General features: G+C 48.6%; 1 protein-coding gene across 1 annotated transcript in view; it reads right to left on the reverse strand.

The window, feature by feature from the left end:
- Positions 1–1,436: 1,436 nt before the first annotated feature.
- The window catches only part of KDM2A (lysine (K)-specific demethylase 2A), a 150,708-nt gene continuing 137,782 nt past the window's right edge, over positions 1,437–14,362 (reverse strand). Inside the window, exons 14-21 of the mRNA XM_012665583.1 lie at positions 13,581–13,850; positions 12,909–13,040; positions 11,477–11,566; positions 8,549–9,261; positions 6,444–6,607; positions 5,686–5,844; positions 4,880–5,095; positions 1,437–4,240 (exon numbers count right to left, since the gene is read on the reverse strand). Of these exons, the coding sequence (XP_012521037.1) occupies positions 4,059–4,240; positions 4,880–5,095; positions 5,686–5,844; positions 6,444–6,607; positions 8,549–9,261; positions 11,477–11,566; positions 12,909–13,040; positions 13,581–13,850 (1,926 nt within the window). The 3' untranslated portion in view covers positions 1,437–4,058. The remainder of the gene's footprint in view (positions 4,241–4,879; positions 5,096–5,685; positions 5,845–6,443; positions 6,608–8,548; positions 9,262–11,476; positions 11,567–12,908; positions 13,041–13,580; positions 13,851–14,362) is intronic.

Raw genomic sequence — 14,362 nt, forward strand, 5'->3', positions numbered from 1 at the left:
CCTCGTGGGCCACATTGACTTTATCCTGAGCTGAACATGCCGAAGGATTTTAAGCAGGGGAGAGTAGTTGTCAAACCTATCTTTTAACAGAAATGTTCTGGCTGCCAACACGGAGGACGGGGTTGGACCAGAGGCTGGGAGGCCACTTGGGGCTGTTGCTTTGGTTGAGGTTGTAGACAATGGTTTTGCTTCCCCTAGGGTGGCAGGGATGAGGTTACTAAGAGGCAGATGGGTTTTTGAGATATTTAGGAGGCAAAATTGACACTCTTCCTTCTCTGGTGACATTCACACATGGTTGCATCCATATCCATCCTCAGGAAAGCAACATGCAATCAGCCCACTGTCCAAGGCCCTGTTTCTAGGCCAAGCAGCAGAACTGCAGATGGTCTGTAACTATCAGTCAGGGAGCAGGATGGGCCGGGATCCCTCAGTTCCTCTAAAGATAGTGAGGAAAGCCTGTTCAGGACCTCCCAGACGGGACCTCAGCCCTCTTGAAACGTGGCAGTTCTCTGGCAGCACCTGGCACATGTTTAAAGGCTGGAAGCTCATACTCAACATACCAAGTGATGACAAGCAGTGGGATGAGGGGGGACAAATGTTGTGTCAGAGCCGGTCTGGCCCAGCCCCTGCGTGGTGACTTTTCTGCAGCTTTAGTGGGTGGAGGCTGGCCTTGGCTGACGGCTTGGCAGCAGTGGGGATGGCAGATCAGAAATCCCCAGGCCTGTTCTCAGAAGCGCACACTGGGAAGCCTCTGCAGGGCTGCTCCAAGCACTGCCTTTTTTTGGAGAGGAGGGATCAGATAATCTCACACTTAAATTTTTTACATCCATTAAAAAGTTCATCTTGATGAAGCAAATGTTGTATTTCTAGAAGGGAGTGCTGCTTTTTAATGTTAAAAAAGCGAACGAAATCCAAGTAGTATAGACATCCCACAGTTCTACTGCCTCTGCTCACAGGGGCGAAGCAGGCAGTCCCTGGCCTTGGCCATGGCATCTCATTTGCTCCCTCTCTCTCGTGCACCCCCCCTCACACCCCAAAGCACTAAAAAGTTTAGTTTTTGTGTTTAAAGCCTTTTTATTAACCGCCCCCCCCAAAAAAGACCCCAAACCGAAATCAAAATATTTCCCACTGGAGGCTACTTTTTTTGTCTTTTAAAAATTTTATTACACAAATATCTCCCATTCTCACGTGTCAGAGGAAAGATGTCCTTGCTCTAAAACCAATAATGGAGAACTTTTAGAAAATAAAGTCCAATAAAGCTTCCCTCCTTCCCTGGCCCAAAATAACCCCAATGTGCCAACTGAGATAGCTTATCCCCTTAATGCTTACATTTAATTTAAATTTTTTAGCACAACATTGGAGACTGACTCTAAATCAGCAACAAAAAATATATATTTACAATATTTCTCCGAAAAACAAAAAACACAACCAAACCCTTTAAACATAGTGACTTTAGGAGTTTTATTTATGGAGCAGTTATTTTTTTAATCACCAAGTGATTTTATATTATATATATATAAATTTTCTTCCTTTCCTTTGTGGTTTTTCGCCCCGGTGCTTGGAAAGATGGAGGCAGGGGGTCTGGTCCTGCAGTCTGAGGAGGGCACGCTCTCCTGGCAAGGCCGTATCTAAGAGCAGATGGTAGGAAATGTGACGGACTCCCCAGGTTACTCTGTTCCTCAACGGAGACACTTCTTTCCTCCACATGGACCAACCCTTACCTCTATAAACCATTTCCCCCTCATAGTCCCAAAGAAAAGTTAAGACCCAGCAAGGGCATTGTCCATCCGCTGCCACTCCTGGGCTCCCTTTTCTGCTGACCAATTTATGTGCACGGTAAAAATGCTTGTTTTTCCAAACCAGAAAACAAACAAACATAAAAACCAAAACCCAAAACAAACCATCAGCTTGGAAATTTCTGTGGATGAAATGTCCCAAAGTCAGAGGCACTCTCCCGGCACAATCCCTGCTCTGAAGGGGTCTCTCCACCTCCCCTTTTATAAAAAGACAACAAAACAAAACGAAGTAATCTTTTCAGTATTTTCCACAGGAGCAACCAAAAAAAAGGCAGGAAGCTTCCAATTATAGGTCATTAACAATAATATTAATAAGGTTTTTGCTCAATACCCAGGGTTCTTTACAGAGAAGTCCCCCAACTGAGGCACTCTGGAATGAGTCACTGGCACTTCCTCAAAGTTGCAACCCCAGATCACTGGGCCTGTAGACCACGGAGGGGCAGAGGGTCATGGGAGCACACTGCTGTTTGTAAGGTGCAGCCAAGAGAATCAGCAGATTGGAAGAAACAGACAAAATGCCACCTGCTACCAGGACCCAACTTCCTCTAAGGCAGCCAGTTAATGCCAGGGTCAAAGCTGGGCCAGGTGGCAAAGAGGGGACCCCTCTGCCTCTATTGCTTTGGAAGTGGCAAGGGTGCAGTTGGCGTCTCTCCTCTGGGTGGCTCACACTTCAGACTCCTGGTGCCTGGGCTCTGTCCCTTCACCCCACAGGGCTTCAGGAGGAGGAAAGCTGAAGACTGGGCTACAGGAAAGGGGCCAGGAAGGGACGGGGCTGGAGGACAAGAAGGCGGGGCAAGGTTGTGCTATCAGTATCCTTACAGATGGGAGCAGAGTGCAAATTTGCATCTATCATGAATAAGCTCTTGCCACAGGCTGCTGCTACCGAGCATCTCCTCACACGCTTAAATATTGACCCAAAAGAAATTCCGACCTTTCTTTCTTTCCTTTTTTTTTTTTTTCTAAAGTGCAAAAAGCTCTCTGCTGCCCTAGAGAGAGGATCTTTGGACAGGCCGTTCAATGCAAAGTAAAAGGGGGCAGCTGATGGGGTTCAACAAAGGGTGGTGGAGTGGGAGACACCACGCTCCCTCCCAACCTCCCTCACACACGCGGAATACACTCAGCCACACACACAGAGGCACATGCACACCCCCTTCCATGGCTGCAGGCAGAGGGCAGGTGACTGGCTTCTAAGCAGGACCCCCTCCCTGACAAAAGGTGCCAGATCAGTGAGCTGCTGGGGCTACACACAGGTCTAGGCTTGGGCGGCGACCCTAAACCACAGGCCTGCAGGAGCCTGGCCGGGAGGCAGGTGGGGACTTGGCCCAGTCCTCTGCTCCCCCCAGTTGGGGGGAGATAGGCTGCTCCCTCTGAGGACATGCATCCTGGGAAAGCCCGATTCAGGCAGGAATGAGGACATGTGGAAAAGGGCAGTCAGTGGGAGGCAAAAGAGAAAGGGGAAACAAGGAGATGGCGCCTGTCTCGGAATCTGCCTGGGTAGCAGTGGAATGGGTGTGTCCCTGGGGCAGACAGTTCCAGCTCCTCTGAAGAGCTTCAACCCCAATAAGTGCAATAAGGACTGCAAAGAGACTAGCAGGAAATCTGGGGTAGGGTTTGGTGGGAAACCTCATTATGTGAATGAGCATGAGCGCTGGACAGAATCAAGCTAAGGGGAGAGGACAGGAGGGAGAGCACAGACATGGACGTGAGGTTGGGGACACCTCAACAGCACCAGTGTGATCTGCACGGGTCTGGAATTCCTGGGGCTGCCAGCCCCTCCTGCATAAGCCGGGAGAGTGTGATGGAGGAGAGACACGCACTGGACACCACAAGGAGAACCTGGCCGTGGATACAGGGCTGCTTTCTTCCCTAGGAGTTGCTCAGAACCAGGCACTGCTGGGGACCATGGGTGGGGAGGAGGGGCCCGGGGCCCAGTGTAGGTGAAGGTTGCACAAACACCCCAAACTGAGAGCCCAGCCTCCTAACAGGTGAGCAAGCAAGCAGGCACCTCGACAGCACAGCCTGTGCTTTCCCCTCGAATCAATTTGCTACTCCCTTTTTCTTAGGAGGGACAGGAGCAGGCAGGTAAGCCTGGTGTCCACCACCCTCTCTGCCCCACCTGTGGAGGAAGGGCTCAAGGGACAAGAGGGCAGAGAGGGAGTGTGACGCTGGCCTCAGAGCCCGTGCAGGGTCGGGGAGAGAGGCTCTCCTTGGTGGGGAGTCAGGGGAAGATCGGTTTCCTGTTCAGTCTGGCCTAGGTGTGTCTTAGCTGATCTTCTGTATCAGCTTCTCATCAGACAGGCAGTAGAGGCTGTTGATGGACAAGTCTGAGATGAAGTGCTCGCAGGCTTTTCGAGTGATCTGCTTGCATCCTCGAAGGTCAATCAAGGTGACGTTGGCGATGCGCCGTAGGTAGATCAGGGTCTGGTCCGTCAATTTATTGCAACCTGTGGGGAGAGTGGCCATAAGGACAATGCTCGCATACCCACAGCCAGAGAAGCCTTCCTCTGCCATTCAATCCCCCAGGGCTCTTTCCCCGCTCTTACCCACAAAATGCTACACAAAAGCCCTCTTTGTCCTCTAACTACCTGGCTCAGAGACCAGAAGTGCCATCAGCAATGTGGCCTCTAAAGGGCCTCTGCTGCCTCATTTCCATTGCCATGCGACACAAGGCTGTACAAGGGCTGCAAGGCCAAACTGCAGCTGGATGGTGGCTGTACAAGTAAGCACCTGACTTAACCACTGCAGGCCTCAGCCCCTCCATCTGTTAAAAAAAGGGACAGAGGCTGTGCACAGTGGCTCACACCTGTAACCCCAGGACTTTGAGAGGCCAAGGCAGGAGGACTGCTTGAGGTCAGGAGTTTGAGACCAGCCTGGGCAACAGCAAGACTCTGTCTCCACAAAAAATTTACAAAATTAGGCGGGCATGGTGGCATTCATGTGTAGTCCTAACTACTTGGGAAGCTGAGGCAGGAGGATCACAAGCCCAGGAGTTGGAGGGTGCAGTGAGCTGTGATCACACCACTGCACTCCAGCCTGAGCGACAGAGTGGGACCCTGTTTGTCACGGAAGACTGCATGGCATACCTGCCATGTTAAGCTCTGTGAGGGAGTAACGTGTGGAAGACCCGACAGCGGTGAGTAGGTTGGAGGACTGATCTGTAAGGTGGCTGCAGTGGCTGAGGTCGAGTCGAGACAGAAGGGGCATGTGGCGAATGATGAGGCGAAGTGTGGCATCTGTGATGTCAAGGCCTGCCAGCCGGAAGTCGGTCATGTTCCGGAGCTTGCTGCGATTGTCCTGACCTGCACAGGCAAGAAAAGGGCCTAGATCGAAACTCTAATTCTCTAATCCAGCTCCAAAGCTCCAGGCAGCATCAGCTACTTGCTGGCCAGGCCTCCTTAAAGGGGTTAAACAGAGCTGCCCACACCCAGCCCTGCATTCAGGGAGTGAGCAGTGTGCGTGGGGGCAGTTTCCAGGAAACCAGACAAGTTTTCTTTCTTCCCAAGCTGCTAGATTATGCTTCACATACACAGCAAAAGGCTACATGCAAAACGCTCCTCCCCTTCCCACACCCTCACACTCTTCTAGGCCATCACGCAATCACCTTTTGACATTCCACCTCAACCACGAAGCTATCCTAGCCTTCCTCAGGCTTATATTCTCTGGGCCCCCAACTCTACTGACCCACAAAATGGACTTATTCCTTTGTTTGTAGGGAGTTACCTACATGTAAATAGTTAACCTGTAACTGGACACAGTCTGTCATTCTGTTCTCATTCTGTTCTTCCACAGCATCATTTCTGAGACTACCTTAGCTTCTGAGGACAAGGTCTGTCTGTCGAAGACAAAGCTACCCCAAGATGAGCACAGAGAAGTCAGGCCTAGAGCATACCCGGTTTATCAGCTGGTGGAGTCAGCAAGTCTCGAATTTGAGGGTCCTTGATTCCTACTGCCCACCGAAGATCAAGGGTCCTGAGAAGGGGGCAGCTGGAGGTGCTGAGGGCAGAGACTGCAGACCAGGAACAGCCCGCTAGGAGGAGGTCTTTCAGTCCTGCAATGGATGGAACGAGACAGGCACTAACATACTGTTTACCAGCACATTCAGAACCACAACTACTGGCTGATTTGAGCAAGATGAATGGACTTCCAGTCTAATGGGAGGGAAGGACTATGTCCTAATCCAGTAATCCAGCTCAAAGATTTCCATGGTATCCTATGTCACATCTTCTAGCTTTGGTGTTAAATTGATTGCTTAGTTGCTACCACAGCAATACAAGAGTGAGTGACTTCCTGTCTTTCCAAGAGCTCAAAATGCTGAAGGGAACAAGGACTTACAAGGGGCTGACTAAAACAATATCTGACTCAAGTTTCCTCCTTAGTGGCTACACTGAGGAGACCTGCAGGGCTGGCAGCAACACCTGATCCCATTCTCTTTGTTGTCTAGCACAGTGTTTGGCCTGCCAGTCCAGAGTGATGCTTTGGAGATTGGCAGTTAAGGTGGCCCTGGGTATATCTCTTGCTAAGGAAAAGGCAACAATGGCATGGGACTGCTGCCCTAAAGTGATTCTAAAAAGCACTGCCAACAATGCAGCTTGCTTCACCTGCTCCTTCTGGGCCCCTGGAAGGACAGCAGCAAGGCTGCTCACCTACCTGGCAGCCTATTAACGAGCCATGTCAGTTGCTTTTTGGAGATGTTGGTCCAACTGAGGTCGAGGCTAACTGGTTGCCTCTTGATGATGCCACTGAGAGCCTGGGGTACAATGGCCTTACACCTACTCAAGTCAATTTTTGTCCAAAGTCTCTTGTCGCAGCACCTGTGACAGAAAGGAAAAGAACTAGCTGTCATTAACTTGATACCCTGTCGATGGAGCTCCTATCACAGGCTGCTGGAGGCTTCTGGGGAAAGCACAGCACCTACATAGATTCTTCTACAAGTGTACAAGGATCACACCCTATCATTTTTTGCCTCAGAGAATAGGCAACATATTGCCTTGATCTCTACAGTAACTAGATACTTTGCAAACCTATATGCCAAGTAGTGTATAACTTGACCAGTTCACCCAGATTTACTCTGGAGGGTGTGAGATCACAACACAGTTGTTAGGGACACAGAACAAACAATATACTATAACCCCTTCATTTGCATTAAAATGGCATGGCTCCTGCTGAAGTATATATAAGGGAGCATTTTAAAATTTCTTGACTTCTTACTGCCTGAAACTACCAGGCTTGCTCCATTCTTTCCCTTGAGTCACGTGCAGCTGCCTGAGATGCAGGGTGCTACTGAGCACACCCACAATTCAACTTATCTTAAGGCCATTACTGTATCAGGCCAAAGGAGGCTCTTTATCAGGCCTGGAGAGTCCTCTCCCACCCTCAAGTTTCTGCCTCTGCACTATCTTTACATTTTCTAGCTAGTCCAGACCAGAAGCAAAAGGGAGAGACCTGATTTTCCACTGCAGTCTATAAATCCACAGGCCACCAACAGCACTGTACTATGCAGGCTTCCGATTAATATTTTACAACCTCTGCCCCCTAGCCAGGCTCAGAGTCTGGCTGGCAGGGGAAGGGGAAACAGCACATAATGGAAGTCTGATGGACCTTGGCCTAGAAACCTAGGGGTAGAGCCAGGCAGGCCCACTAGCCCTAAAAAGAGAAATATTAAATTTGGGCAGATCGCACATGAATTCAGATTTGGGAAATAAACTCATGTTTGCAAAAAATAGGGCCTTTATTTAAAGACTGAAAACATTTTACCAATGGTACATGAAACTTCCACGGCAGAAGCAAGCTGCTGACGACAGACCACGCATCAGAAGCCCCTGGGGGAGGGCTTGTTAAAGCAGACTGCTGCACCCATCTGAGAGGTTCTGATTCAGGAGGCCTGGGATGGACCCTGAGAATCTGCTTTTCATTTTTTTCCTAAGAACCAGTGCCATAATAAGAGAATCTGCATTTTTAACTAGTTCCCAGGGGGTACCACTGGTCAGGACACCATACTTTGAGAACTACTGTAATAGGGTGTGACCCAGATATAAAAGATATATCCTAGGGTATATACTCTAGAGTTAAAGGAAAAACCAATAATGCTAGCTGGGAAGCTCTTTCTTCACCATCACTATGAAATTTTTTCCTAAGCGTCTGTTCAACTTGAGAAGAAATGCTAGGTCTCGTTAAGTAAGCTTCAAAACTGGACCCTGCTTGCTGGAGAACAGAATTCTGATCCAGGTTTGGGGGATGAGAAAACTACAGAAAAAGGTAAGTACCATCAAATTCATTTTGAAAAGCATGACCACTTCCCTCACTAAATGGAGAGGTAACTGAGGCAGGGACTTAAGTGTAGTCATCTGTGTCATTAGCATCAGAAGAATGACTGGAACATCACAGGCTCTCAACCAACATGTGAAGAGCTCAGCTGACTTGGGGGGAAATTTTCAGCCCTTAAGACTCTTTTAAGTTTTAGTACAAACTTTACAAATGCATCCCCCAAATCAGTTTCCCTCCCCCCCAGCAAAGAGAGACGGGAATGTATAGAGCAGGGAGAGGAGACAAAAGGCCAAATTTCCATAATGACATCTGCAGGCACAACTGGCCACATCTGTATACAGGACCCAGTCCTGAGAAACAGACTGGGTCAATTCACTCCTCATAGGACCCTGCAAGCCTTCAGACGGTAAGGTGCATGCTGTTCTCATTTTGAAAACCTGCCACCTGCTCCCATGCCCCTGGCTCCTGACCCCTGTATCCCTGCTCACCATTTATACCACGTCTTGCACACTCGCATACATTCACAAAGTTCTCTGCGGCTGAGGTAGCGGAAGACAGACATCCAGACCTCCCGCTGCATCCAGCTTTCGTCTCCATCCTGAGCCCAACTGCCCCGGCCATTCAGCCTGGCTGCACCCCCCTCCTCTGCACTGTCATCTTCCTCCTCCTCCTCCTCCTCTTCCTCCTCCTCTCCCCCCAGTCCCTCCTCATCCCCACGCTGGGGGGTTCGGGCTGGGCAGTGCTGCACTAGCACACGGGGGGAATGGCGAAGGTTGGCAGAGGAGGCCGTGATGGCCTGCAGCTTGGGCACAATGGATGTCCCGTGGAGCTCTTTGGTGGGCCTCTGTAGCGTGACAGTGAGGTACGATCCCCGGATCTTGGCTTTCTCAACTTCAGACAGCTCCTTTTTGCCGCTGGGATTGTTCTCCTTTTCCCGTACCATGGTGCGCTCTGTGGCCTGCAGCCGCAGCAACTGCCGCCGTTTGAAGCGCTCATCGCGGCTGGCACTGTGGTGGTCGCTGGGGCCAGCCCCAGGGGATGACCGAGTCACCATACCCCGGGGGGAAACCGGGTCGTGGATGAGCTGCAGCATGGAAGTGGGTGAGTGAGGCGGGGGCGTGAGGGGCTCGTCGCAGCTCCGCAGGGGCCGCAGGACTTTGGCTTGCACAGCTTCTTCGTCGCTCTCTTCCATTTTCCGCTTCTGCAAATCAGGCCCAAAAAAGCAACATCAGTGCTTCCTTTCTTCCAAACCCTCTAAACTGAAAGGGTGAGCTCACTGTTGCACTCAGGGGACTAGAGAGAAGACAGGTCACTGCTGCTAGAGGGGGTCATCCCCTCGGAGTCTGCAATCCAGACTCTGCAAAAATCTGCAACCGAGCTCATGCCTGTGCCACAGAACACGGATTACAGAACAGAAATGGGACACTTGGGAAATCTACCTGTGACAAAAAGGTTTGTGTTCAAATACAGAGGAGTGAGATCCAGATTTGGGATGCCTGAATCCATATCCCACCTGCCATATTCATCTCGTCCCTATTTCTCGATTATAATTCCCTGGGTAAAAATATTCTTTAAAGAGGCCACAACTCTACCCCTATGTAATCTGACAATTTTTAATCCTATTTCTAATTTCCCTTTTTTACCCAAGAGATGTGTCTCATTTTAGTGGTAGGTGGAAGAAAAAGCCCATATATACCATTTGAACTAGGATGACCAGTCTGATAGCAGTAAACACCACTGACTTCTAGCTCTGCCAGTGTCTAAGCTTGGCTCTAGCAGGCTGCTTCTTCCACTCCATGCCCGTGAGTGACAACGCGGAGAAGGAGAACCTCCCATGAGACAATGGGCTGGAACAGAAGGACCTGTTCAGGATTATGGTGAGAAATTCCACAAGAGCCCATAACCTCATCCTGTGGCACTTGTGCTCTCCAGACACTTGTCCTTTCCTGGAGCCTACCTTAGCTATCCTGTGACAAAACCCAGTCAGTATGTTCCACTAGGAACCATATCAGTAATTCAGGGTTTCCCTTAAGGAGACAATTTATGTTCCTAAGCAACAATCCTGGTCTCTCCTTTTTCAGCTTACATTCTTTGAAAACCATGGTTGGAAGAGAATGACCATCTTTCGGGTGCTTGCTTTTACAATGTATTAGAAGGTGATACTAAAGCACAGTATCTGCCAACCCACCTGCTGTAACAGAGATACAAACACTCAACACTAGTGAAGACAAATGTAGGCCAGGCGTGGTGGCTCATGCCTGTAATCCTAGCACTCTGGGAGGCTGAGGTGGGAGGATTGCTTGAGCTCACAAGTTTGAGACCAGCCTGAGCAAGAGTGATACCCTGTCTCTACTAAAAATAGAAAAATTAGCATGGTAGCATGGTGTCATGGTGCATGCCAATATTCCCACCCAGCTACTTGGGAAGCTAAGGCAAGAGGATCACTTGAGCCCAGGAGTTGGAGGCTGCAGTGAGCTATGATGACACCACTGTACTCTACCTAGGGTGACAGAACAAGACTCTCTGTCTCAAACACACACACACACACACACACAAATCACAAATGTAAAAGGTACTAGTGCAAGAACTTGAAGAACTTAGGAGAACCTTGGCACTAGTCAACTCCAGAGATCCTTGCCCTCAAAGACAGACTGAAAAATTCAACCACCTCCGTATCTAAGTGGGAGGAAATAAAAAGAATGTAAGAAAATTCCCTTCTGCCCGCTTCCCCATTTCTGTGCAGTTGCCCTAGAGGACCAACACTAGGCCAGCTACCTCCTCCTGTATGTGACCTCAGTAGGTCTTGCCTTGCCAGGCTGAGTAACCAGAGTCCCCCTGGCCCTTTGACATTACTAGTGACCACTGGACCAGGAAGCTCAGCTCCTCTGGGCCAAGGTCATGGCACTGGTCCCCTGTAAGGGAGGGACTGCCTCTGTATGACACATTTGGGCACATGAGGGGGGCAGGGCAGGGCTTTCTGCAAGGCCACAAGGGTGAACATGACAAACATGTGAACCTGTCTGACCAGAAACTCCAGCACACCACTGTACTTACTGTCTGCCGCAGGCCACTGCCTCCCTCTAGGTGCGTTCCTCAGGAGAGACCCTGCTCACCTGATTTCCCTCCTCAAATAGCCCCAACTGTGGTTCCTCTTTCTAGGGCCCCAGAATATAGAAGGACCTCAGGAGTTTGCAGATCCCAACTGGAACAACATTTAGTAATACAAACAAACAAAAAAACACACTAAAAACTCTAACAAAGAAAATACTAATAATTTACCAAAGAAAAAAAGATACCAAATTTACCAAACAAAACAAAAATAACTCCCAGGTCAGAGAAACCGTGATGTATAGCAATCTCCCAAACTTGATGGTTCCTTTCTTGTCACGGTGCAAGTCTGGATAAGGTTCCTTTACCTGGGCTTTCTCGGAGCTGTCTTCTTGGTAGCACTTTGGACATTCCCAGCAATTTGGCAATTCCTCGTTAAGCAACCCCTCTCCATCCATCTATAGGCAGATAGAGATGTTGGGAAAAAAAAAGTCTGTCTCTTAAGCCTCCTGTAACACAGCTGGGAAGAGTTACCCACTTCTAAACACATTGGTCCACAGGGGAGAAACACTTATTCACCCCAAATGGCACTAATACCCACTCCCAGCCACTGGGAAACTGGCCACCCTCACTCTCGGTTACTTGCGTTAGGCTCCATGAGGAGACTTCCAAGAGTCCGGGTCAATCTTTTCCTGACACATACTCTCCTGGTAGTCTCATGCCAAGGTGGGGTATAGTTCTGAGAGCTTGAATTTAGAGACTAATGATCTAGTCTCTGTGATTCAGTGTTCTCAACTGTCAAGTGGGGACATATACGATACAATTGTCAGGGATACAACAATATCCACCTAATAGGGCTGTGGTGAGGATTAAATTAATTATATATTATGTGAAGTATTTAGAAAAGTGCCTGGTATACAGTAAATGGTTTGTATTAACCACTGTCACCACAGAGTTAATACCATATTTTATCAATTCTAAGATGCCTACTTTTCACATTTTAATCTTTCTGAAATTGGGCTGCTTCTCATAATTGACAGTGTTATATAATCACTGTCAGCCAGGTGACAGTCATGATATAGTTGAGACTTTCTGGAAAGGCCAAGAAAGTACCAGCACCCATGCACTTTAAAGAAATACGAGCAAATACGGTAGATCCAACTTCACAGGGCTCGCTATTTAAAATGTAAACAGAGAATGCATGTACAACAGTAGTTCTCCACCCGGCTGCACATTAGGATCATCTGGGGAGCTTTGGGAACACAGGGCTCATACTGGACCAGTTAACTCAATCTCTGAGACTGAGGTCTGAACTTCCTTGTTACTGTTTTTGGGCTCCTGGGCTCTGCACTGAGCCTGATACAGATGAGCACTCATTAAATAGTAGCTGATATTATTACCCTCCCCATCCCTCAGAACCAATATCCAGAGATACACTGAAGTATGTAGCAGAGATGCCTAAAGGATTCGGGCACCCAAAAACACACCATGCAGTTCCATGATGGCCCGGGGACTCCAGACGCACCGTCTAGAGGTCAGACTGTAAGCTCCATGAGGGCAGGAACCACGTCTATTTTGTGTATTGTTCTGTCTTCAGTCTAGCACAGCGCCTGACACATTGTAGATATTTGAATCAAGAGCTGATGTTAGACCATTCTACTACATGATCACGGAGCTAATGGCCCACAGTAGGGATGCTGGCAGCCTCCTGTGACAGGCGTTCCACTCTCCTGTTGCTTCTCTCAGTATCTTTAGACACTATCAGCTGAGATTTCAGGGACCTCTTAGGCCTTTCCTCACCTGGAGGCAGCCAGGATGAACAATCTCATTGCAGATACAGCATTCCATGAGTTTCTTCTCAAAGTCCTGTGTCTCCTCATTCTGATCCACCTCTCCGCAGAGGGAACATGTGACTGAGTGAGGCAGTCTGGGCTACAAAAGGATAAAGACAGAAAAACCAAGAGGACAGACTTAGATCCTTATCATTTCAACTTCCCTTAAACTGAAGACGGGAGTTTTGGTTCCTGTAGTTCTCTAGTAAACACTTAGGGAACCATCAAGGCAGGGTGGAAAGGAGAGAGGGTTTTGGTAGAAGACAACTGATGACTCAACGACCTGAGCACTAGAGACCAACAGAGACCAGTTATTTTCAGTTGGCCTGTCCCTGGCCTCACAGGTCCTTTCTAATCTACTTAAAGAGGGGAAAGAGGGTAGTGATTTGCCCTTCAAATGCTGCTCTATTGTTTGAAAATTAGGCAAGTAAGGCCAAAAGACCAAATTAGGCCATTTTTAGTACTAGACACCTTCCTTCTTTTACCCAGGGAGAAAAGGGACAAAATGAAGAAACCTAAAAAGAGGGCATAATTTTTTATTTCCAACTCTGAACTCTCTTTAACTCTATGCTATGCGTATTTCAGTCCCTTTGACACCACAAATCCTCCCCCAAATTCTTTACCCAAGCAGATCACTCACTGCCAAGCACTGTCGGAGGACACAGGACTGCTTCATGCGTCCAGGCCCCCCAAACTTCTTCATGTCCCTGCAGTAGTGGCAAACACCACATTCTCCTTGCACACAGGCTTTGCATTTTCGACATCGCACTCGTCTTCGCCTGGCTCCTGACACAATGGGGGAGGCAGCAGCTGGCCTCACAGGTGTTAACCGTGGAGCTGGTTTCATAGTGTGAGGCTTTGTGATGGGGATGGTAGGAACCCGCACCTTTGGCCGGGTGGGGAATTTCAGCTGGAAAGAGAAAGCAGTGAGGTCAAACATATCAGGTTATTTTAAGACTGAAGAGGGTAGAAAACTACATGGCAGAGTACCTAGCCCAGGGCACAGCAAACTATGGCCTGTGGGCAAATCTGCCCATTGCTTGTTTTTATAAATAAATTTTATTGGTATAAACTTATTTGTTTATGTATTGTCTATGGCTGCTTTCATGCTACAACGGTAGAATTGAGAAGCTATGACTATATGGTGTACAAAACCTAAAATATTTACTATCTTGACCTTTACAGAAAAACTTGCCAGCCCCCGTCCTAGACCTTTGGCCTACTACTTCAGCCACATCCCTTTCATTTTGCAGAGCTGTCATATTCACCCCTCCCTGAAGCTTTCTGTGTAAGTGCCATGTACTGAAGTCACCCCAGGGGCCCTCCAATATTTCCTTATCCTGATTACTCAGTATATATACTCTAAGTAAGACAGTCAACTACTCGAGGGTGAAACTGATTTTGTTCATCTCTTTTTTTTTT

This window comes from Propithecus coquereli, unplaced genomic scaffold (genome assembly GCF_000956105.1).
Source record: "Propithecus coquereli isolate 6110/MARCELLA unplaced genomic scaffold, Pcoq_1.0 Scaffold120, whole genome shotgun sequence".
Classification (NCBI taxonomy): domain Eukaryota; kingdom Metazoa; phylum Chordata; class Mammalia; order Primates; family Indriidae; genus Propithecus; species Propithecus coquereli.